This window comes from Solea solea, chromosome 17 (genome assembly GCF_958295425.1).
Source record: "Solea solea chromosome 17, fSolSol10.1, whole genome shotgun sequence".
NCBI lineage: Eukaryota > Metazoa > Chordata > Actinopteri > Pleuronectiformes > Soleidae > Solea > Solea solea.
The window spans coordinates 1870589-1896409 of NC_081150.1; the positions used below are offsets into that span (position 1 = coordinate 1870589).

A 25821-nucleotide genomic window follows, 5' to 3' on the forward strand; every position below is an offset into this window, starting at 1 on the left:
TGTGTTTTTTTGGACTGTGTTTACAGATTACGTATATAAATATGTCACGTGTTCACGTGATTACAATGAGGGAGGGGGGGGGCTCTTTATTTTAGAGCTTTAATGTGGTTTAGCTGAACGAAAGAGAGAGAAAATAAACAGAATTCCTGTTTGCAGCTGGTAAAAGAAAAAAAATGCCTTGAGTCATCCTGCGCCGTCATATTCCCGCTGTTTGCACCTGGGGGAGGAGGTGGAGGGAGGGGAGGAGAAGAGGGGCGGGCGCGAGGGGCGGGGCTTACAGCTACGCTCCAAGTGGAGTGCGATTCACGAAGCTCCGCTGCGCACGTTCTGGGGAGTACGCGCGCGCTTCCCGGTGGCCCCAACGCAAAGCGTGCGCCGCGCTAACGATGTTGTGAATGAGGGAGCTAGAGTGACGTCAGCGGCCGAATGTCAACAATGTAGCGGCTGAGAGTAGGCGTTCTAGTCGAGTGTAACAAACAGCGGAGACGGAGTGGCACGCCGCGCTGCTTCACCACGCGCACGTAAACACGCTCACACACGGACGGACGGACGGACGGACACGCGCGCACACACACACACTTTCCCGTGCTGCAAACAGAGTGTAGAAACGTTTGTGTTTTGTTGTGAAGCGAGAGGAGCGAGGAAGAGTCGCGCGGACGGAAGAAGGAGAAGAAGAAGAAGTGAGTGAGTGAGTGAGTGTGTGAGTGAGTGTGTGAGTGAGTGTGTGTGGTGCAGCCGCCGGGAGGCTTTTGAGGAAACGACAAAAGAGAGCCATCATGTGAAAGAAGTTAACGTGGGAAAAAAACGGACAAAAGGGCTGGAATACGAGCGGAAGAGAAAGTAAAAGGTGAGCGTGCACGTCTTCTCCTCTCTCTCTCTCTCTCTCTCTCTCCCTCTGTTTTCTCTCTCGTGTTATTTCTGTGAATAATCTCTGTTTGTCAATCTCGGCTTATTGTTGATTCATGAGCCGCGACTACAAACTTGTGGAAGTGGCGCAGGCTGCGCGGTCCCTCACTGTGACATATGCGGAACAAAGTCACTCAGAACAGACAATCATTATTATTATTTTTAATATATATTATATATATATATATATATATATATATATATATTATATTTATTTATATCTTAATGAGAGAAATAGAAGAATTCCACGTGCACGGATCCTGAAAGCAGCAGCAGGAGCATCATCATCAGCAGCAGCAGCATCATCAGTAGTAGTGGTGGTGGTTGTGATCATGTGGATATTGAAGCGGGCGTTAAATGTGTTGGGGTGTGAACGCGGGTTCAGGAGTGAAACACAACTCTCTGCACCACATCCTGTTATGCTTTGAGTCAACGCACCGTCTGCCTGTGTGTGTGTGTGTGTGTGTGTGTGTGTTCCCTCGTTGTTGCTGATCCCAGAGGAGAGGGTCAAGCAAGCGCATGTCGCCGCGACCTTAACGAAACAAACAAAAACAAACAGAAAGCCCAGTTGCTGTCACTTGTCGCGTCATTAAACGCCACCGTGACTCACTGCACTCACATCCACGCAGGCTAAAAACAACACTTCAAATTCTATTTGAGTTTGTATTATGTTTTTCATCCTCTGACAGTATTGCCCCTCGTGTCATTAATCAACAATGAAAAAAACCCACATCACCATATTTGCTGTGTAAGGACGGAGTCTTGTTTGCTGCGACAGCCAATGGAATCATCTCAGTCACTCGAGTCTGTAAAACCCGTATTTCCATTGTCACTGTGCCATATGTTCAAAAGTATACAACAGATTAGAAGCTTCAAAACAACATCAACAATAATAATAATCATTATTATTATTATTATTATGATCATTCTAACAGTAATATAGTGAAGTAGAAGAAGAAGATTGTGGAAACATAGAAACTGCGCCTTTACGCACGCTCCTGCTTTGTCATGTGGATGCTGCAGTCGAGGCTTAGTCAGATCCCCGTCACTCTTATTTTGTAGGAGTCACTATAGTGATGCATTGTGACATAATGCGAGTCGTTGATTAGTTCATACACACACACACACGCGCGTGCGCGCGCGCACACATACGCACACGAGTGCTTTGTTGGAAAACCCATATTTACTTTGATCCACAGGATCTTATGCAACTTGTCAGATTGTGCATTTAATGTGTCTCGTATTTCACGATGACGTTCACGTTTGCTTTGCTCGCGGAATAAAAATAAAGAAAAGAAGAAAAAGAAGAAGGCACGTGCGCGTGGACAGTGTCCCTTCTCGTGTCTATTGTTCGCTGTGGAGCGATGCCGCCGTTAATGCGGTGATGCAGCAGATTCTGAGGAGCATCATCACAGCCTCTTTGTTAGTGCTGATGGTTCCTCTGCCTCTGCTCAGGCTTTCTGATGATCATGACCTCATCCTTGTGCTGCTGTTGTTTGTTTTTTAAAATCCCTTCAGTGGTGATAAGGTTAAAGTCATCATTGCTGCAGGAGCTGATGTCGTGCAGGTGTCGTAGTAGTAAATTGTCCTCGCTCATTGTCATTAGAGGAACTGAACTGATGCAAACGCACGCTGACGTCGCTCTGCTTGCACAACACGTGTGCGGCTGCAGCAGCTGCAGCAGCAGCAGCACTCATGCGCAGTCAGGGTTGTGCACGCTGCCTTTTGTTCTGTACAGTATTCCCCCCACCACACACACACACACACACACACACACACACACAGTCATTTTTAATACATGGCAATCCCCAGTTTATGATGATGATGATGATAGTGGGATTCAGAACTGTAAAGTCTGGTGTTGGTACAGCTGCAACAATTACTCAATTAATAATTAACTGGTTTGAGTCAGATTTTCATCTTATTCTGTATGGAGATTTTCTGGTTTCTTTGCGTCATATAAAAAATTCAAATTGAATCATTTTGGTTTGAGAGCATCATAATTTCCAGCTTTTTAAACATTTTCTTGACCAAAAAAGAAAAGCAGATTAATCTTTGCTTTATTTCTCCTGCTTATTGTCATCGTCTGCTGTAATATCATAGTTGTTTTTACGAATTGAAATGAATTAATTCCCAATTTGAGGTCGCCGGGCTTGAAATTGTCATCAATAGAAATGAGTAATTAATGTTTCAAATTGTGTATTTTTTTTTCTCTTGTATTCATCCAGTGAGCACCTGTCTCTATATTTTATTGATAAAAAACAAACAAACAACGGCTTGTTTGGCTCATATAGTTCTTAACAATAGGATTAAGTGATAAAGTGTCTCAAAGTGTCACGTCAACTGCGATTCACACAAAACCGTTGCAATAAATCTGTTTAAATATCTTAAAATGAAAGTTTATTGTATCACAGATAGTGTATTATAGTTAAAAAAAATGTAATTTCATTATTAAATCATTATTAACACAAAGCAGCTCAGTCTCCCACAGCATCAATACTCTCCCCTGTCTGAGCATAATTCTGAAAATGGAGCCATATCCATTCAGGATGATTCAAAAGTATTGATTCAGGCAGCAGAGCTCTGTAAAATCAAAAATATGACTTGATCATATGATTCTGCTGGATGCCAGTAAACAATAAGCTTAAGTGTTGCCCAGTTATTGCATCACACATTGCCTCCCTCTCTGCTGCCCCTTCCATTATTGTTAATGCTGCAGCTCAAAAATGATGGCGTGCACACACACACACACACACACACACACACACACACACACAACCAACCATCAGCAGACTACATAATAAGAGAAGCCACAGACCCATTTTGACAAAATCACTGCTGTATATTATGAAATAACCACTTTTCTTCACACAGCGAGTGGAGGAACAATTCATTTGCAACACTACGGGCATGTCACGTTCAGAAAAACACACATTTAGGGTGTTAGTTCCCTGTATATTACAATAACTTTGAATGGAACATGTTTGGTCTGTTTTTGAAGTTTCTCTTCCTCTAGTCTGTCCCACTCACAACACGCTGTGAAAGTGACCTGAGCGAGACCTTCCTTGTTAAATGACATATACTTATACAGTATATAAGACTCTGTTCCCACAGAAAAGCCCACTAACACTCACTAACATCTGGCTTCTGTCTGCAGTGGGAACAGATACTATACTGGCATTCAAATGACTCAGCGATAGACGCAGGTTTTTATTGACTCCAGTCGGCAGCAAGGTAAATGATTTCCACACCCACTACTTCATTTTTGGCAGTCGAGTCGTGGAGTCTGCACTTTTCTCCCCACTGTCACATCACGATGTGCATTTTGATGTTCACTCTGCATTGAAACTGCGGACGCGGTGCAGTGTCTGACAGAAGGACTGAAGTGTAACGGTGGCACTTTGTCGTCTTGTGCGTCACATGTTGGTTGTTTACAGTGTAATAATCCAAATCAGATCACTGTAATTGTTTGATAGAGAAATAAGGCAGCCCATTTCCATGTGGAAGGAAATGATGTAAATTAACTCTCACTCTTTAGGTGAGAAAATGTGTTTTGTTCTGTGTCACATCTTCAGGATTTAGATTTGTGTGTGTGTGTGTGTGTGTAAATGATAGTTAAGATGCAAAAAAAGAAGATGATTTTTTCAACCATATCATGAAGTTCTTATCACCTGAGGAGACAAACTCCTCTACAAGCAATGGGAAAGGAGAACATTGCACATTTGTAAGGTTAAAAAACTGCATATATCCATTCCCACATCTGCTAATGTCTATTTCCCTTTTGACGCCACGTTCTATTGAAGAACCTAGAGATTGAGGCCATTAACTCCTCAGAAAAAATGGGACCTGATGTTAGAAATCAAGTGAGAAGAAATCACACAGGACAACAGGAAACATCATGTGATGTCCACTCTGACCCGTCCGTCATGCTCTGTAGCTGTGGAGTCCCCGTCAAGCTAATTGAAAAGCTAATTAAAAAAGAGCAGGCAGCTCACGCACACTTTTGTGGTTAATGATTTATGAAATGGCAGTTTGAGTGGGACGTGACTGAGCGATCTCTCGCTGCGAGACAATCCCATAACTGCATCAGTTATTTATATTTTTTATGAGGCACAGAAGCCGATCGTCTTCTCTTTCTAAATGAACAAAAAAAAAGCTGCACATCTCCCATCTCTCACATGGATTTGATTCCCCTCTCTGCATCATTAAAGGATCGTTTGCATCACGGAGGATATTTGAGTAAACCGCTCCAGCTCAGCTTAACATCTCAAGTCAGTGCCTTGGCGAGGAAGAAAGAGAGAGAGCGACAGACAGACAGACAGAGAGAGAGAGACAGAGAGAGAGAGAGAGACAGACAGAGAGAGAGAGAGAAAAAACATGTTCCCATAGCTCTCCCACGTCAGCACAAAGGCATGTTTGACTGGGCTGCTGCCAGTGTGAGGCGTACATGGAACAGCACTGCTGGGAGAAATCTAAGATCCCGCACTTTACACCAAGGGCTATTGTTCCCACCCCCCACCCTGCCGTCCGCCTCCTTCATCATGTCATGGCTCTTCATTCTTCTCCTCCCGTTGTTCACGGCAGTGATGTGCACTGGTGTATTTTCACCAGCTCACCATGTGAAATCAGATTGTATTAAACCGCCGCTCTCTCTGTGTGTGTGTGTGTGTGTTTGCTGCTCAACACTTACACACACACACACACACACACACACACAGTTGCCAAGAAGCTATCAAATCCAAACCACCACAGGCAGTTTTCTAATCGCTCTGCTTTTGTTTGGCGTTTTCTTTACGTTCATGTTTTTGTGTGTGTGTGTGTGTGTGTGTGTGTGTGTGTGTGTGTGTGTGTGTGTGTGTGTGTGTGTGTGTGTGTGTTGATGAGCACATAAATCAGCGCGATGGCGGCGTCAGACCTGAGCGTCACTGACTCGTCCCATCACGGCCTCCAGCTTACCCTTCTGAACTCTGTGAAGTTAACACGTGAAGTAACGCCGTCCCGCAGCCACGCACCCGTTTTTATAACCGTGCGAAAACATATGCACATATGTTCCTAATAGTCTGGGAAATAAAACCCTGGATCTAGAGCGGATGGAGGAGGGAAGAAGAATGAGGTGTTTGTGAAGTGGCTGTTCAGTGAATGAAGAGCGCATGTGTTTGTGTTGGAGCACGGCTGCCACTACTACGACTGGAGAGAACTGTGGAGGTCCATGTATCAGCTAACCAGCCTGCGTCTCGATCTCATTTCAGACTCAGAGTTTGAGTCTGGAAAGAGTGAAGTCACCGCTCACTTCTGAGAGGCGTGACCATCAGACGGAGATGAAGTGGCCCCTGGATAGACTGACAACCAATCACACAAATGATCTGGATGACGTGTTTACAGCCACGGAAAACAAATGTGCTTGTTGTCGTCTTGTACGAGCAATCGAGTTATTATAGCAATGGAGTTATTGCTCCGCAGAGCAAGTTGCCTAAACAGAGAAAGCTGCTAGATGTTGCCTCTCAGCACCCGTTTGTGATTGGTTCGCTTTTGTAGGAGATTCCGAAGTTGGCCGAAATGGCACCCTCGCCGTAACCGCTGGCAGACTATGCTGGGTTCACCCAGGCGGTCATCGAGCAGGACACACCGCTGAGCCTGGCTCTGCTGCTGTCTGACTGAAGCTACATTGAACTCCCTTTGTCCTGTTGTCAAACAGGTCACTCTGACAGTGTTTGGATGAGAACTGCAGGCCTTTTAGGTCAGATACCGATGCCGATATCACAACCTTGAGTATCTACCATTACCGATACTAAGAGTCCGATATGCGCATGCCAGTGTAAACAGGAAGTTGAGTTTTACTGAACAGAAACAACAATAATGAAAGTAGACCAAGGATTTTTTTACGAGACCAATGACGAGATGAAACAGAAACTGAAATGACACATTGGAATAGAGCGATTGCCAATTCATGGCTGATAAGAACCGATCAGAAAGTGAAAGTGAATACCATGGTTTCCAATGGCGACGATGGTTTTTGCCTGCGTTTGTTTTCAGACTTTGTTTGTTGGCTCTAAAGTTCCAGGGCAGTGTGAACGACAGGTGTATCTGGAGGGGAACTGATGCATTTGTAAATGCAAATATAGTGTGGATGAAGCCTCGTGCTGTAGAAATGCTTATTAACTCCAGCTTTACCATGAAACAGTTTTGTTGACTTTGAAAGAAATGCAAAATGATAAAAAATAAATAAATAATGTATTTAATAATTGCTCCTCATACTTTTTCTCCTAATATTTCACGTATCATAACTTGTTGGTGTTGTTTTCAAATTTAAATTAAAAAGTTTGGACTTGGCCAGATTTCTATTCAGATTTAATGGTTTAATGTCTTTTTAAAACTTGATTCTCCAAATGAAGAAGTTAAATTAGAAAAAGAAAAACTGAACATGGTTGTTTATTAGAGTTTATAACTTTTTTCTGTTAATTATGTTCATTTCATCCTGACTTCACTTGTGTTGTTTTTAAAATGATTTAATTTAATAATGAATTCACTTTTCCCTGAGATTTGACACATGATTGAAATTCTATATTTTTACAAAGATGATTATATGACATTACTGACTAAAGCCAATTGTCATTCATTTGAAAAAATCCCACTTGACTTCTGAGAAAAGAGTTGATTTTATTATATATAATTACATTTCCTCATTCTCATGCAGCCTTAACTGCCCTGTGTCAGTTATTGTGTTGGGGGGGGGGGGGGGGGGGGGACAAAAGCCCCTGGGACACAGATCTTGATGATACGAGACTTTTGCATGTGTTTCTGTTGTTTCTGTGATCACTGCCTCCACACATAAGTCCTTTGTTAAATCCTTTGCATGTGAATTCCACTGACTTATGAGTGCGAGAGTGTGAATGACATGGGAACTCTACAGCCCCCCCCCCCCCCCCCCCCCCCACACACACACACATCAAGTGCTTTTGCTGCGTTTAGATATTCACCTCGGTAACAGTAATGGACGCCATTATCACGGCACATAAATCGCTCCTGTTCCACCATATATTCATGTTGGATTTCCTTAGGGTTGCTGAGCGTGTTTCTTAGTAAACACTGTTGTCTGTGTTGTCCCCAGAGCCCTCTCCCCCCTCCCTCCCCTCCCTCCCCCCCTCGCTGCTGCCACCAGAGGAACAATAATGCATACCATTTCAAATCAGCACAGCAAGGCGGTGCAACCAGTGTGTCTAGATTTAGGTGGAGGAGGTTAATGTCGCAGCAGCACTCATTTAAAATCTCCCGTCATGTCAAACAGTTTGTCTGCATGTGCTGAGTCACACTGACCAGCTATAGAGCTATTAACCAGGAAGGCCTCAGTGAGATACATACAAAAGTTACTGATAACAGAAACATGAACAGTTACCTAAGATATTATTTTAAAATATCTATAAAAGAATCGTCCAAAAATAATTTGCATTGCCGTCATTTGTGCTATCGTAAAAAATTCCAACAGTTTCTGAAAGCTGAGAAGTTGCACATCGAAGTCAACATGTGGTTATTACGGTAAATTCAGCTTCTCAGTATAAATGTGTTTTATACTGTTATAATTTCAAATTTTACGACAGTGTTTTTCTAAACTAAACTTTTTCTTCATTTTAAATAGTTACTGCACTATTTTAACATGTAGTAAATTGTAAATAAATTGTAAAATATTGAAAGTTATTCTGGAAAAATGGGCAAAAGCCCTTGTTATGGTTACAATAAGTAAAAAGATTTTTTCTAACATGATGGAACAGATCAGCTTCAATCCTCAATATGTATAAGATGCAAAGTTGTGGCACCAAAGTCCAAAGAGAAAATGTGTTATTTTAAATGTCGACACAGGTGTTTTGGCTCCACTGCTGTGTCGTTCTGTTACTTTGGTGTTTGAAATCCTTTGTTAGGATTCACCCAAGTGACACAACATGACCTAATAAGGCAGTCGTAGACCAGCAACTCCCATGTGTCCAAAAGCTAAAAATACAGATGTTCTGTATGGACTTTGGTGCAGAGGAGAAGGATTTATGTTTTCCATTTGAAAAGAAAAATATTATTAAGCTGCAAAAATGGAAATGTAAAGTACGTTTTTATTTAAACTCCAGAGCAGCTAAAGAACCATTTAGTATTTGAAACTGTATCAGTCGTACATTTGACTCACTGACGGTGTAATGACCTTCTTTCAATCATAACAGGAATAATTAAAAGGCATAGAAGGGGAATCAGCTAATTAATAACACACACAGACTCACACACATGAATTGTCCTCATTAATAGGTGAAACCAGTGCACACACACACACACACACACACACACACACAAACAGAAGAAGAATACTGTTCTGTTTGTCTGAAGTCTGAGGTCATATCCTCATATGTGACACCCCTTTGTTCTGTCCACTCACATTGTAACACACACACACACACAGTGCACTTTGAATATGACATCACAAATGACCGTGTGCTGCTCTGGAGTGTAAAACAACAGTGTAGTCCAGGTTTGTGTGTTTTGTGTGTTTTGCGTGTTGTGCGTGTTGTGCGTGTTTTGTGTGTTTTGTGTGTTTTGTGTTTGCCCTCGTTGCACAGACAGTCACAGCAGCAAGGATCAGGTGTCGGAAATGTGATGAAAATGATATCGAGTACATTTAAGGTCATTTAGCTGGAAATAGAAAAACAGCACATGAAACACTGTAACACCACTGTCCTGTGTCACTTCCCCTTAAATAATGCATTAGATTTGCGTCTTCTGAAAATTTGAGGTGAAAAGGGGGAAACTATTGTTCCTTGTTGTTGTATTTGTGGCATCAGTTTGATATTTTCACATGAAAATTCTCGCTTTAAGCAAGACTGCACCTAGAGTAACGTATGAATAGCATCCAGCGCTAAATCTGCAGTTTTTGGTAAGAGGTTTTTGACGTTGCAACTCTTTCTCTTGAGCTGCTGTCATAAGATCAGAGTGGGAAAATGCACTTGTTTCATTTGCACAAAGATGAAAGAATCTGTAACATGTTAATTGTCCGACTGCGGTTCAGACTCTGTCCTGTTTGTTTGTGAGTTTTTTTCTGCAGTGTTGGACGTTGTTGCCAGTGTTGAAATAGTCATCATTCCACCGATAGGAACAGATAGATAGATAGATAGATAGATAGATAGATAGATAGATAGATAGATAGATAGATAGATAGATAGATACTTTATTCATCTCACAGAGAAATTCACAGACAGCACAGCCCCCACTCATTAAATTGTCCTGTGATTGTTAAAGTCAAACCCAGATTAAGTCCACAAGTAAAAATCCTGCATTTAGTCTTTTAAACTCTTTAGTTCATGCTTTATTTTTAATCTATTATTTGATCTTCTTTAACAGTTGAAGATATAGTGAAATGTAGTGTCAGTCTCCGCCAGAATGGATTTTAATTTAAATGCTTTAAATGATTTTTAAGTGTTAATTGTTAATATATATGTATATATATATATATATATATACATATATATATATATATAATTCCTTTCACTCATCTTTGCAGTCATTGACAGCACCTCGACAGTCACTGGCTGTGATTCAAACCATTAGTGGTTCTAAGTGGTTCAAATGAAGCTGGTCTCGCTGGAAGGCTTGATGCTTCCTGCCAAGGTCATTGTGGTCCTTTCGCCCCCTCCCATCAAACCCGCCCCGCCCCCAGCACCCGGCCCCGGCCCCCGGCCCCCGGCCCCCCCTCCTTTCTCCCTCTCTGTCCTTTGGGTCGATGGGAAAAAAAAGAAAAAGAAAAAAAAAGAGGTGGCGCTCACTCAAGCATAGTGGAAGGTATTTGAAACAATCAGCGGATTCCTGGTACGGGGAATGAGATCATTGTTTTAGTGGAAGTAGGGAACTGAAGTGACCTCTGTGGCAGGACGTCCACCACAACGCCACGTCACAGTTCCTTCGCAGATAGATTTATTTGACTTAAAGAGACACCTGTACAAAAACTGAACATTGAAATAGAACATTGATCGGTGAGCTCACACACACACACACACACACACACACACACACAGAGACAGACATGGGAGTTTGAACTCGTGTTTATTTTTATTTACATTTGCTCCCCAAGTTCTCGACGCTTCAGTGTTTCATCGCGGCTCCGTTTCATCTACACAGGATCGTGAACCCAGCGGCACAGAACACGTCCACAGTGACAGTTCACTCAGAGTACAGCACAAGAATATAACACACACACACACACACAGAGGGAGAAGAGGGGTCGATGTTTCCCCTGATGAAGTTTAAAAGGGCGTCAATTAATGCTTTAATAGCGCTGAATGAACATGTCTCGTGCAGACTTGTCGGGGTCGTAGGTCAGATGTGGAACTAGTCTCCGTGAGACGTTACTCAACATTATTACCATAATTGGACAGTGAGGTTGTTATGTTGAAACACTCACTGCACTTTATCTTTCCTCAACTCGTTTCTTCACCGCAGCACAAAATCGTGTACGTCTGCAGTGAAGTGCAGTAACATGTGTATATATATGTATTTATACATATATACATGTATATATGTGTATATATATATATATATATATATATATATATACATATATATGGCACAGAGACCCCGGGTTAATTCCTTGACTTCAAGTTTTCTTTCATCATTCGTTCCATTCCCTCACAGAATTCCCACTTTACTCGCGCAGCTGTGATGCCGTCGCCTTAACGCGTCATTCTGTGTCTCCACAGACACAGAAACCAAACCCTGCCACACTGAGAAACACAGAGAGAGAGTTGTGTGGAGGTTAATCAGCGACACAGTTACATACTACAGCTTTAACAATCAGCTATAATTTGTGTGCTTCTGATTTAACTCTTAAATACACACCTTTAGTTGAAATGACTAATTACACTCTGGAGCTCACTTTATGTTAACTCCGAACACCCGGACTTTTTAGGGTGGCGCACGAAGAACAACAATGTCACGCGTGCTCCAAACTAATGCTGCTAATGCTGCAGAGCTGTTAAACATATTACACGTAAAAGCATGATTCACTTTACAGATTTTATGGCTTAAATAGGTGAATTGTGGTTTAAGACGTTACTTCTTTAAAGTGCAGTTGTAACCTTCCAGTTTAGTTTAATAAATGATCACGGAGATGAGTTAAAAGCTTGTTTCTCGTCACAAATGCACTGTTGTTAAAAATAGCGGTGGGTAAGTGGTGAGTGAGACAAAGACTTTGAAAAGACGGATTGACGGTGCATCAAGATGCATCAATTCACAAGATTCCCTCCCGGTAATTTATAGAACTCATCTCAAAACTGGGACAATTGATTTAATTGGTGAAAAACCACTTGAGCTGAATGTGAAAGTGGTTTTTTCCAAGTTCGGGCAGAGAGAGCGAGCGACTGCCTTCACTCTGTGGCAGTTTGCAGAGAAATCGGTGAAGCAGTGGAGCGTAAAACAGCGACGTGTGGTTTGGGTAAAAGTCGTGCAGCTGTAGAGGAGTTGGTGTCGGGGAGGAGCTGATGGTTAGAGGAGGAGGAGGAGGAGGGGGTTCTGTGAGACCAGCACAGGTGGTTATGAGGAGGGGGGGGGGGTTTGGTGTCGTGGTGGGAGGTGAGGAGGGAGGAGTTTGTGGGCGTGGAAGTGCAGTTAATGTGCCCACTTCCTGCGCTGAGCCCGTGTGCTCTACTGTACTCCACTGAGCTGACAACAACCAGATCGTGCAGGATTTAGTCGTCGGTGGCTTTGCGCCATTTTCACAGCAGGCAGCCGTCGGTGCGGATCCTCAACGTCTCACACGTTTCCTTGTGATGTCTGTTCTGTGTTTTTTTATGATCTAACAATAGTTTGTAGAAGGAGCAAAGAGAGGAAAAGGATTCCTGCAAAATAAAAAAAGTGAATTTAATAACACAACTGTCCGTCACATCACAAATATACATTTTTTGTTTGAGTCACTGATGAAATATCTCAATATCCCACTATACATATTACTATTTATATATATATATATATATGTATATGTATATATATATATACATATATATTTATATATATGTATATATGTGTATATATATATACACATATACACATATACACATATATACACACACATATACATATATATTTAGATATATGTATATGTGTGTATATATATGTATATATAAAGCTGCTCTTGTTTTTAATCTCATGAAAACTTTTCTTTTGGGACATTCTTTTGAGTGACAATACCCTTTAAATAAACTTAACTAAACATATCTACTGTATTACAATCTTAACATATAGTTATTACTTTTAATCTCATATAATACCTGGATTATTTTTCTGCAGTAATGTTATTTGAAGGTTATTTACGTGTGTACAAAACAACGAAGTTGCCTATAAATATGGTCAAATTCTGCTATAACACAAATAGTTAAAGAAGTGCTATTAAGTGATTTTTTTATTATAACAATAATAATAATAATAATAATGTTGTCAATTCTAAATTCTCTATGCATTTTTTTCATAGAGAATTGTATTCAATATAATAATCATGATGATTATCAGTGTGACAGTGTGACTGTTCAAAGCAGGGAAAGTCACTACAGATCAGAATCAGATCAGGATATGATAATATGTCTCGTGTCTCATGATATAGATAACATACATTTATTTATTTATATATATATATATATATATAAAATGTATGTAATACATATATATATATATATATATATAGAGAGAGAGAGAGAGAGAGATAGAGATATTACTCACAGCAGTATATATGTTGTGTCTGAACAATGATGAAATCATATCAGCATTTACACTTTTTATATCATGTTTACTATACACTATTGCACTATATATAGGGTTTACTCTGCCAATCTACTTGACTTGTATGTAATAGTAGTATACACCCGTAATCCCTGTTATTCTCTGTTGTTCTTTTCTCTTGTGTGTAGCACATGTTTTGCGACTGTAAGTGATCAGGAAGTGGTTCATGGAGAGAAGAATTTCACCGCAGAGACAACATGTTATTTCTGCACATGACAATGAAGCCTGTGAATAAAGAGGCTTATGTGTTTTAAGCCTTTCTGGATTATTTACAAAGCAGGTGACGGTAACGTGTGTTTGTTTAATCTTCACTCCATCACTTGTTATTCACGATGCACTTTCACTACGTCATAATATTAAGTCAGGGCTTCATTTCTCAATGAACTGAACAATCTTGTTTTATCCACAAACCAAAGATCTGAAATTATTATTATTGTTGTTTTGGTTTTCTTTCTTAAAGCAGATCAAAGGAACCATGAAACAATTTGAAAAGTCTAGTTTAAATTAGTTTTTTTAATTAAAAGATGAATTGATGTTCAAACTCACTTAAGTAATCAATTCATAATGGTTGATAATAGTAATAATAATGACATTATTAATACTATTTTTGTAGAAAATTGCCTCCAGATTAAAGGATTTAGTATGCAAATAAAAATGGAGCTGTCTTTATGATGATTCTAAGTCATTCCACATGTTTGACTTTTTTACTGCTGCTCAGATCAAATCTGTGGTAATTATTCATTATTATTTATTCTACATGAACTATTTTATTGCCTTGATATTCAGTTAGTTTGGCAAAATTATGCTTTCAGTGAACGTTGTGTTTCCTGGATCTTTCAGCTTTTTGAATCGTTGAAGATTATATACTTATAAATATAAGTGTGATGTTTTATTTTTATTTCAGCTCATAAAAAAATGAAAGCCCTGTTAGTTTGTTTTTCCAGCTTCTTAAATGTGAACATGTTCCGCTTTCTTTGCTCCATATAAAAAATAAATCATAAAAACAGATTAATTTTGTTCTTTTTGGACAAAACAAGACATTTGAAAACATTATTAATTTCTAACTTTTTTAGACATTTTTCTGACTTTTTAAGAGCCAAAAAATCAACAGATGATTCCGTTGCAGCCTCTCACAATGCTGCATAAAGTGTGTTTATGATGCACTCTTTAAAAGTGAACTGAGCAAAGAGACAAATAGATCTATTCATGTATCTATGTCCATCTTTGAGCTCAAGTGAAACTTGATTTAAGGTTATTTGGTCTTTTTTCATGTAATAAAGGAACAGTGAATACTTTAGATTAGTGTTAGGGCAATGATGATTCTATTAAAAATAATTTAACAACTATTTTGATGATCGATTATAATCATAAATGAGTGTTTTTTCGATCATTAAAACAAACTTTTCTCATTTCTCAGCGTCTTGAATGTGAATATTTTCTGCTTTCTTTGCTCCACATAACAAAGATCAATCATTAAAACTCAATCATTTCAGTTTAAGACATTTGAGAAAATCATTGTTTCCAGGTTCAGCTTTGGTAAACACTTTTCAACATGTTCTGATAGGAATCATTCCTATTTTAGATCAGTGTTAGGGGGAAAAAAAGACTATAAATCATGTGGATCCAGTGGATTTACTGTAGATGTTGGATGTTTTTCTCTCTTTGACTTATAGAAGGCTTGTAGATGTCTTGTGTCTAGTTAGCGAGGTTCTTGCTCGTGGGAAACAAAGGCAGTCGGAAGATGGAAAGTTAGAGCAGAGACGAGTGACGGTGGCTGTGTGAAAGGCTGCAGGAGGCTGCAGCAGCAGCAGCAGCAGCAGCAGCAGCAGCAGCAGCAGCAGCAGCAGCAGCAGCCATTTAGATGGATTACACTTGCACTGTTTCCCTTTCATCTCACTCAGGGATTGTGTCTTGAGGGAAGGAGGCAAATTGGTTCTCATCATGCTCAGCAAGCGCTCAGTCTGATAGCCCAGTCTGTTTGAACACGGCGATGCATATTCCTATACGAGGAACATTTCTGCCGCACAGCCTTCAACATCTATCATTCTCTGCTCTTGAAATGATGATTGTTCAACGCGCTGCTGTAATCATCGTATCTGTGTCACAAATGCGCAGCTGTACGCACGCGCTCAAGTCGAACTCTTGGATTGTTATCTGTTGACGGAATTAGATAAGAGAAGAAGAAGAAGGTGATTTTATTGCTGATTTAAATCTTTAAAACTGCTCTACGATCATCACAAATTACAATCAAGTAAATGTAGTCTTTCTTTATCGTCATGGTAACTTGGAGCCGTATTAGTTGCACCTTTTGTCTCCATGGCAACAACCATCAACATGCAGCAAAGGTTGTGAAATTGTCTCGCCGTGTGTGTGCGTGTGGTTTATGTTCCTGCAGAAAAACGTTGATTTGTTCGGATGAAGTTAAATTCAGTACTTCCTTAAGGTCGGAGGCTGTCTGTCGTCATGGTTACTACAATAAACACAAAGGGAAGTTCTGTCGTCATTAAACTTCCATATTTCACATGACTTATTATGTTATCTTATTGAATTCATTATTTTTCACCCCCAAAATATGTTTTCTTTATATTAAATTACCAATTATGTTGGTCTTTGGATAAAAGCAGCGATACATTTTACATATGGTCACATGCTTTGTCTCGACTGTAGAAGTTTGAGTGTGTTTAGCAGCATTCACCAAGTTTCTGAGAACTAAGTTTGTGTAAAGTTATATCATTAAATCATAATCTGCATAAAACTATTGTGATTTAATGGCGTTTGTTTTTACGGGACAGCATTTTAAACATGGCTGTCGAAGGTTTTTCTGCAGAAAACATCCAACAACTTCCTCTTCACGTCTAATTTTTCATTCATTTATTGTCATTGTTGAAAACTGTTAGGATTAAAAATAACACACTGATTTCAAATGAATAAAATAAAATGAGGTTATTTTTGTTAATTTTTTTTAGGTTTTCAGGTTTTATCAGTCAGAAGAAAAGTCGTATTTTATTTATTCATCTGCGTTTCTTTACCATTTTACATTTATTGACTGTTTATTCAAAATGTCGAGGCCAGTGCAGTTTCCTTTTATTTTTAGTCGTAATAAAAGTTTCATCATTTGCAAACGTGGTGTTAAAACGTGCTCTTTCTATCTTTTCTGTTTGTCTGCAGTTAAAAAACAAAAGCAAATTACTCTTTTCAACAACAGGTTTGAACTTTGAGACATTTTTAAAAAGAACATTTGTGTCTGCAACACGAACATTTAAAAAAAAAAAAAATATATATATATATATCCTGTCATCACAATTTTCCATTTCCTTTTGTTTCTGATTTGCATTTTAGTAAATGAAACCAAAAGAAGCAGCACTTTAATCAGAAACACAAAAGCCTGAATGAATACGTTAATTAAAGACTATAATGATAATTAATGATCCTTATACCCTTTTACCTTTAATACAAGTTAAATACAGCTCAAAGTGCTAAAAGTCAAAAGTTAATTGCATATTAAAACAAGGTGGATGGATGCAATTTGATGATAAAAGGAGAATAAGCTGAATTAAATGACTTTAATAAAACCTCAAATATAGCGTTTCAGCTCTTTAAAAGCTCTTGAAATTGTTGTTTTTGGTGTGTTTTTTTTTTTAAATCGACTTCTTCAAACACTTCTTATCACTTATCATGTTTGGACTTCAAGCATTTAAATGTTTTTTTATTTGGCTGGACTGGCTGGTTTAGCTGGTTATATCGTGACTCAGAGAGAGAGAGAGAGAGAGAGAGAGAGAGAGAGGGAGTAACGCTGCTGCACACACACACACACACGCACACACACACACGCACACCGCCGACCTGCCAATCAAATATGTGTCTGTCTGACAGCGATGCAAAGGTGTTGGTGTGGCTGTACGTCACTCGCTCGTGGATAAATGATCACTGATCACTGTCGCAGCATGAAGGACAAATCTGTGAGTATCACTCCTGCTCTCTCTATCTCTCTCTCTCTATATATATATTATATGTATATATATATATATATATGTACATATAATATACATGTGTATAAACAGTATACATGTACTGTGCCTTTTTAATTTGACCTGGTAAAAGTGTATTTTGTGTCGGCAGGAAGGCTGCTGTGTGTATTTTTTCCTGTTGTGGTCAGAGTGTGTGGCAAACACACAGTGATGCACACAAACACAATAACAAGACGACGTCGGTGTTGTCTTTGACGTCGGTGTTGTTGACCGTGTGTGTGTGTGTGTGTGTTTGTTTTGCTGTAAATGATGGGCTCATCTCTCAGAGGGAGAAATCCACGATTCAGACGTAGGAGTCGACGGTTGTACTCTCTAACGGCGTGTTTTTAATCGGTTGTTGACAGTGTGCACTTTTCCATTTATAACTAACTGTTGCAGAGGAAACAAAGGCTTCCTTCTCTGACTTCCTTTGCAGGTGCTAGAATAACAGCTGTTTATTCAATGTTAATTCATCCAACTCTCGCCTCGTAACTGTGAACGTTACCATTCTAATTTATATTTTAATCACATTCTCTCAGTTAAAATCTAAAAAAAAATTCATCTTCCACTGAGTAGACGCTTATAAAAAAAAACAGAGCATTGATCTGTAGTGAACTCACTTTCACGTGCGTATAATTGTAGCTCTTTTATCCCGTTGTCTCTTGATAATCTGTAAGCAAACACAAAGGCGGTCTTTGTCCTGGAGCTGTTAGTTTCATAGCCAGAGTTTGTGGCTTATAGTGTAAGTAGTGGAGTGGAGTGGAGTTGAATAGTCAGAGGGCTTAGGCCAGACCACGTGGAGTGCTGGCATCTGCGTGTCACACCCTGAGACCAGCTCAGCGTGGGTACTTTTACTTTTGCCGCTGCCTGTGGTGAACGGCTCCACCGTTGTTTTTGCCGTCAGATATAAAAACATCTCCCCCTGAGGTTCGGCTTGATTTGTCTTCTTGTTTTGTTGCAAATGAGAAGAAGCGTCATTCTCTGCTGTGATGGTGTGTTTTCTGCAGACTGAAGATTTGAATGATGCAGTGATGCAGTGTGTGTGTGTGTGTGTGTGTGCGGCTGGAAGCTAAAACGTACACTTCCATCCGAATATCGACAATTGTTTCAAAACATATCTCCAAAATCAAATGAAATATCTGGGTTTCCATACACTGTGCTGTTCTGTGAATATTGTGAGTTTGCTATTCGAGACAATAACCTGTAGGAGGCGCTTGTTCTCCCACAGATGTCATATTTTACCACTGTAGAAGAAGAGGCCACACTGAGCTGTAGTGAAAAACTCAAGGAAAGAAAACTCTCAGTGTATTTATGCGATGAAAGCACTGCTGTTTTTCATCCGTCACCATTTATCCTATTTACCTTTTTTATAAATTCTCCCACCTTTACCCCGTTTCAAACCTCTTTTGGGGTATTTAAAGATTTTTTTTTTAATTTCTTTTTATTATTATTATTATTATTACTTATTATTTCTTTGCTTAGATACCAGTAGCAGTACATTTCCACACACCTGTAGGGTCGGGCGCTAAACTACTGAACTACTAAATAACATTGACACTGCCAAGTACTGTCTCACGTTCATTAATCTGCCAAATCAAAGTAAAGCGATGAATACGAACTCTGCATGACAGAGAGCGTCCGCTGCAGCTGTGAACCAGAGTTATTATTCTAGTGAATTACTGACTTTACACAACACAGTTTGTTATGACATCAAAGCTACAAGTCAAGGATGAGCTACGGGTCGAGGGCTGGGTGCCCCTGAGCAAGGCACCAAACCCACCCTACTTCTTCTAGTCAGGGTCTAGTCTCCTATAGCAGAGTTAACAGACATCGTCTCCAACAATAATCTTGAGAAATGGGACAATGCGTGCCCAGTAGCTGCTGAATTTGCATATTATAAAAAGAATATTCATATTCACACACTTGTGCACTTAAGTTGATAATATTTCTTCACTAGTCGACTCGGGGCTGTAAGAAATACGATATACTCGTAAAATGAAAAACCCTGAATCACTTCCCACATAAGTTACTGGAACCGTGTGGTTAGAAGAACAATTTATTAAAACAATAACCTGCTATTCCACGGCGTTCTCTGTCTTCAAACTGCACTTTCATTTCCTCTTTCTTTTCATTTGTTGTTGTTACTGACAGAAAAGGGTTTGAAATACATCAAGAATACATTCTCAGGCCTGTTTTATTTCTAATCCCTCAGGCCTCGACTTAAATTGAATGTGTGCAATCTTGTATTTCTTAAAAAAAAGAGAACTCAAGAATGTTCTTAAAAAATTGCCCCTAAGCAAATGAACGTTCGTATAACGGTGGTATCTTTGCATGGTTTAAAGAGGTTTGTGAAGCGCCTGCTCCTCGTCTCTGGCACACTGAGTGCATGTTGTTACAAAGCAGGACTAATCCAAGCACATCATTCACACATGGTGCTCGTCTGGAAGTTTAAGTGCCGCCGCTTGTTGCCCCGGTTCGTCTGTGGCCCCTGTGAAGTATCCGCGCTCAACTGGACGAGTCCTGTCTGCTTCCCATCATGCACCTCACCCGGCCCCGGCCCCGGCCTGGCGAGAAAAGGCCAGTGAAGGAAGCCATTGTTCCTGTCACTGTGAGGCATGTTGCATGCACTTATGACACTGAGTGGGAGAAATTATTCCCATTATATCCCCGGGAATGTCTTTGAATCAATCACTTCTGTATGAGTCACAGAACCCTTCAGTTGTTTTCATGTGTGAACGAGAGGGGAAACGAGTTTTGAGCATAAAAACTGATTTAAAGGGGGAAAAACACCTTGTTTTGTGCCGATTTCCTTCCTCCTTTGTAGTCTTGTCTTGAGAAAGGACCACCTCCTGGGCCTGATTCAGGATTCTGATCCCCTCGATCAGACTAACAAATGGCTTTCAGGACTTCTCTCCCTCCTAATTCCTTTATTTTCCTGCTGAGCTTTGATTGATGTGCAGCAAACCACAGCTGGAAAAGCTCGCCGCTCCTCTCATGATGTAATGTGTTGATGATCCTCAGTGTAGTATGCCATGTGCAGTGACATCCAAACAAAAGACAAAGGTGGTGGACGTCTCTGTCTTTGGCAGGCAGATGGTTTATGCTTCACATACCACGGAACCCCTCTGAATGCCCAGAGCAGGGCGCTCGCTCGCTCGCTCGCTGCTTTTGACGCGCGTGAGAACGTTAGATTGTGTCTGTTCTCAAGTTCCAGTAGATGTGAAGCTTCCTGATCCTCTTTTGGAATCTGTATGTGCTGCAGGGAGAAGAAAGAAGGGCCCGTTCTTCTCTGTTTTGAACCCTGAGCTGAGTTTCTGGCACTCTAAGTGAGGAGCTGTATGCCGTGGTCATGAAACACTGTCCTGTCCGTCAGTGGCGGGTCTATTTTTAACCCTGCTGTATCACGTATCAGGATCTTTTGTTCTGCCATTGAGTGCTTTCAGAGGTTGACAGCGTGCTCCTCTAATTTGGCTGAGTGGCCAGCACCACTGCCACGTACGTTCACGTCTTTCTAGTCTCTAATTGGCAGAGTGAAGCTGCAAATATGACAAACTGAAAAGGAATTGCTCCCTGATTTTGGAGCATTAGCCGGTGATTTAAAGGGATTTACAGGCGGGAGCGTTACAGTCTCTCCTCGATGGTATTCATTCAACACATTAACCTGATGAAATAGTGCCAATAAAAAAAAACTTCATACACAATACATGAAGTGGGTGTGACTGCAGGAAAAGCAAGAATCAAAGGGCAGGATAGAAATTCAGATGTCTCAAGTGGAATAGCACTGAACTGTGCTGTGTCGGGCTGCCTCCAACTATTTGATTCATCTGTTGTTCATTGCTGAGAATAATCTGTGAGTTATTTCAGCCATAATCTGCTAATAATGTGTAATGCTGGGGTCTGAAAGTCATACGACCTGGTCAGTGTTCAGTGTTCAGAGACGGGAGATATGAGCATAAAAATGCTAATAATGATCATTTTTAAAATAAAAGTGTTGGAATGATATATAATTCACACAAAAAAAACTCATTATAAATTGACATTCATGAAATTTATTTAATATATTTAGTTGCAATAGCATTAAATAATAAATGCACACGTGGAAAACAAGGGTATGTCAAATATGTTAATATATACAAGAAAATCCATTTTAGGATAAAATGATTCAGATTAGAGTTACCACTGAGTCACACAGAAATCTATGTAACTCCCTTTTTCCGTTCACAACAGAATCTGATGTGTGGACGTGTCGACATCATCTCTGCGTGTGCAAATAAAATTCATTTATAAAACAGCTAAATTAGCACTAATATAAAGGACCCTAATTAAAAATGTATCCAACATCTGTGGGTTAGGACATTTTACTCCTTGTTTTTCTTTTATGGCAGAAAAATGAATCACTGTCATGTTCTGCTTTTGTATTTGTGAACCGTCTCATGAGTCACCATCAGCCCAGAGGTTGGAGGTTCCTCGCCGTTGCTCCTATAAAAAGACGCTGCCAAAGGAAACGCTGCTCAGTCAGTGATTTGGAAAGTTCAAATGGTTTTTAGAGTTCAGAGGTCCAGTGAGTGAACAGGATACTGACGAGAACAACAGTCAACGTCTGGCCAACACTTAATCTCCTCCAGGGTAAAGCCCGCAGTCGCGTCTGCTGCTCTTGTTTGTTTGGGTTGGTTATGATCCTCCATCGAGTCTGCTGCTGCTGCTGCTGCTGCTGCTGCTGCTGCTGCTGCTGCTGCTGCTGCTGCTGCTGCTGCTGCTGCTGCTGCTGCTGCTGCTGCTGCTGCTGCTGCTGCTGCTGCTGCTGCGTTTTCCTCAGATTTTTTTGTGGCTATGAATGTAACAGGGGAATGTGTGTGGGGTGGGGTAACGGGGGGGTTGGGTTGAGTGCAGGAATTCCCACTCACTTGGCTCGTCTTGTGCTCTACTCCTTCCCTGACTCTCCCATTCCACACATGGAAAAAATGGGATGTTTTGTTTGTGGAAAAGACTGCGCTCCTGAGGCCGTCATCAAACATCAGGGATCTGGAGAAGCAGCTCGATGTGGCGGCTGGGTTCGCAGGATGAGCTGAGTTCATTCATCCACCTGTCAAAGGGCCACTTTTGTTTTGCTTTTATCTTTAGCCAGAATCCTCCAGGATCCTGCAAAGCAAAGCAAGGCAATATGAGCCAAGCAGACGGATAAAACTCCACTCCCACAAAGTCAATCCTCTCCTCCTCCTCCTCCTCCTCGTCCTTTGGACAGGTCTGCTCCAGGCCCGGGGGTTTTGTTGTGTCATGCGAGATCATGTACACAGAAACTCAAGAGTGGGGAGGGGGCTGTAGGGTGAAATGAGGCAGGTGGGGTTGACGCCATGGGGCAGCAGGCGAGCTAAAATCTGCTCACAGGCCTGCAGACGGCAGAACACACTCATCTTGTATAAGGTAATGTCTAGCGCGCTGGTGGGGGTGGGACGTGTGCACAGATTTATTTTAATATACCCGCGGTCTTGCCAGTGAGGGGTGGGATGTCGAGCCTTTCAGCTCGTCCCCAGCAACTCTGTCACGCTCTGGACGAGACGGGACTTTGTGGACAAACCTGCCACAGACGAGTCAGAATAACTGTGACAAGAGGCAAGTTCCACTCTGGGTGTGACCTGTTCATCTGAACGTTTTATTCCTCACGCTGTCTTTGTGCGACTGGACGAGCTCCTCTGACACATGCATGCTTGGAGCTCAGTGCACTCAGAGTTTGACATGTCAGTCTGGTATTTTGCATCGCAGTGATAGAGAATGACTCGTCGCCTTGAGGAAGGAGGCTGCTGCTGCTGCTGCTGCTGCTGCTGCTGCTGCTGCTGCTGCTGCTGCTCCTGCTGCTGCTGCTGCAGCTTCATACCTGTTTCTGGAATTCAACTCATTACTGATTTGAAATGAAATGTTGTGTTTTTCACTTAGCTGACAAATGACATGACTTAGCTTACTTGTTAAATTTATAAAATGTGTGAAATTTGGTGTATAAATTCATGTTTGAGATGCTGTAGTTGGCAACATTTCAACTTCGTAAATGATCATTTATGCAAAAAGCTTGTAAATGTAGCCATGCTGGTGATATTGCAACATCACTGTTGGATGGAGTTTCCTTCTTCAGCATGTACTCGACCCGTCAAGGGTCAGACATGTGTGTTCTCAACGGGATTCATGATTCTCCACTATAGATAAAATAGGTGGCAAATAAATTCGAGCTGTCATTGCACAGATAGTTGCATTGAGTGAGAATTGGCTCAAGAGAAGATGATCAAAGACGGCAGTCAGCTTCAGCTGAGGAAATAAGTGCAGAAATGTCCGAGTATTTGAATCATAGTGTGAGTAGAGTCGTTATCTCATGAGCAAATACATCATGGGATTTATAGGTGACGTCTTCTGAGGCTGTAGACGGTGGTCTCACCAGTAGCGAGTGCAAAGGGAGTACTAATATGATAAACCGAGATGATTATTAACATTGGGATTAAGGTTGCAGCAGTAAGTGAACTGGGATGTTGACGTTGGCATTTGCAGTAGCACAAAGAACGGCTGTGTCTGAGCACAGAGGCTGCAGACCTCATGCTGCAGACCTGAGGTGCAACCGAAGCAGGGAGAGAAAGCATGTCTGTCCACCATTAATAATTGAATCTGAGCTAATTTTGGACTTGGCCTGGAATAGTATACTATCGGGTTCAATGTTGACTTCATGCTTGGTAGCCCGTGGCTGTGATGCCAAGTGTGTGTGACTTGGGTGTGAATTGGCTTTTTAGGAGCAGGTACTGGCTTTTTGTTTTTTTTCATATAGACAAATTGAATTGTTGAATTCAGTGGGTTAATGATTTTTACAGCGTATATAAAGAATGTAAATCAGAGCAGCCTGTCTTGGCGGTGGGTGCCTCAGCATGTTGGAAATAATTCTGTTCACAGGTTGAGGCGGCAAAACCCCTGTCCACACTACATTGAGCAGTGAAGGTGACACAAGAGGAGAGTTAATGGCCGAGCACATAGGGCAACTTTAATGAGCCCTGCACAAGTGTTATTCAGATTCCAATATACCGTGGCTCTGCACGCCCACTATAGCTGTCAAGACGCCGTATATCCTCCGGCCGTGCATTGCGACTTCTGCCTGTACACCTCTGTGCTGTGCTGTGCTGTGCTGCAGCAGTTTCAAATGTCATTATCTTACTCACCTTTCATAATGTCCACATGATCTGAAGCAGCTCAGGCAGCAAAGTGGGTCAGAAAAGAATATACCTGGCATTTTAACTTTAAAACAGTGAATTCACTTTTTTTGCAGTCTTGTAGAGGATATGGGACCCTGTTCAGACCTGGTTTTGAGTAGTCTGAAGTTCAGGTCTAAATGATCCAATCTATCGTGAATGTGTCCTCTTATCTGATTTAAAAAACAACAAGAACAACAACAACAACACATTCATAGTTGCTTTGAGGACACATGTAGCCACATTCCTGAGCTGCATGCATGCAGTTTATCTTTAGAGACGACCTCCTCAGCTGATGTCCTCTCACACACAGTTTAGTATTACTAATCACTGCTTATATGTGATGTTATTTATAGCCACCGACACAATATTAACACTGATGTCCATGTCATATACTGTACATCATTTTCTTTGATGGTTAAAATCGTATGATTGTATATTGTATCTTGTTTTCCTCTCTCTCTCACACACACACACACACACACACACACTGACACACAGCCAGATCCAATCTCAGGAGACACATCCAGGACACATTTAAATGCGAGGTGTAAACAGCCGTACTTAGCGCCATAAAGGTCCCTAATATAAGATAAGATGAGATAAGATAAGATAATCCTTTATCAGTCCCACCGTGGGGACATTAATGGTGTCAGCAAAGACAGACCAGTATACATCTATGGATTTACAGCATAGAAAAATACTGACCATTGATCATTATTATTATTAATATTGTTATTATTATTATTATTATTATTATTATTATAAGATATAACAATGCTGCTGTGTGAGGATTACACAATAGTGTTTTTTGTTTTAAATATCAAAGGTAGCACATCCTCATTCAGCAGACAAGATAACTATTATACTCATATTTCACATTACAAATGGAAAAGAAT

The 25821-nt window shown here is 40.7% G+C and overlaps 1 protein-coding gene across 3 annotated transcripts in view; it reads left to right on the top strand.

The window, feature by feature from the left end:
* Nucleotides 1–419: 419 nt before the first annotated feature.
* Nucleotides 420–25821, top strand: part of bach2b (BTB and CNC homology 1, basic leucine zipper transcription factor 2b) — a 104826-nt gene continuing 79424 nt past the window's right edge. Inside the window, exons 1-2 of one of the 3 annotated variants that reach the window (XM_058613146.1) lie at nt 420–847; nt 17572–17657. In XM_058613146.1, coding sequence (XP_058469129.1) covers nt 17619–17657 — 39 coding nt within the window. In that variant the 5' untranslated portion in view covers nt 420–847; nt 17572–17618. Of the gene's footprint in view, nt 848–4058; nt 4141–17571; nt 17658–25821 lie in introns of those variants that run through there. The other 2 variants (XM_058613148.1, XM_058613149.1) reach the window with 2 other exon arrangements.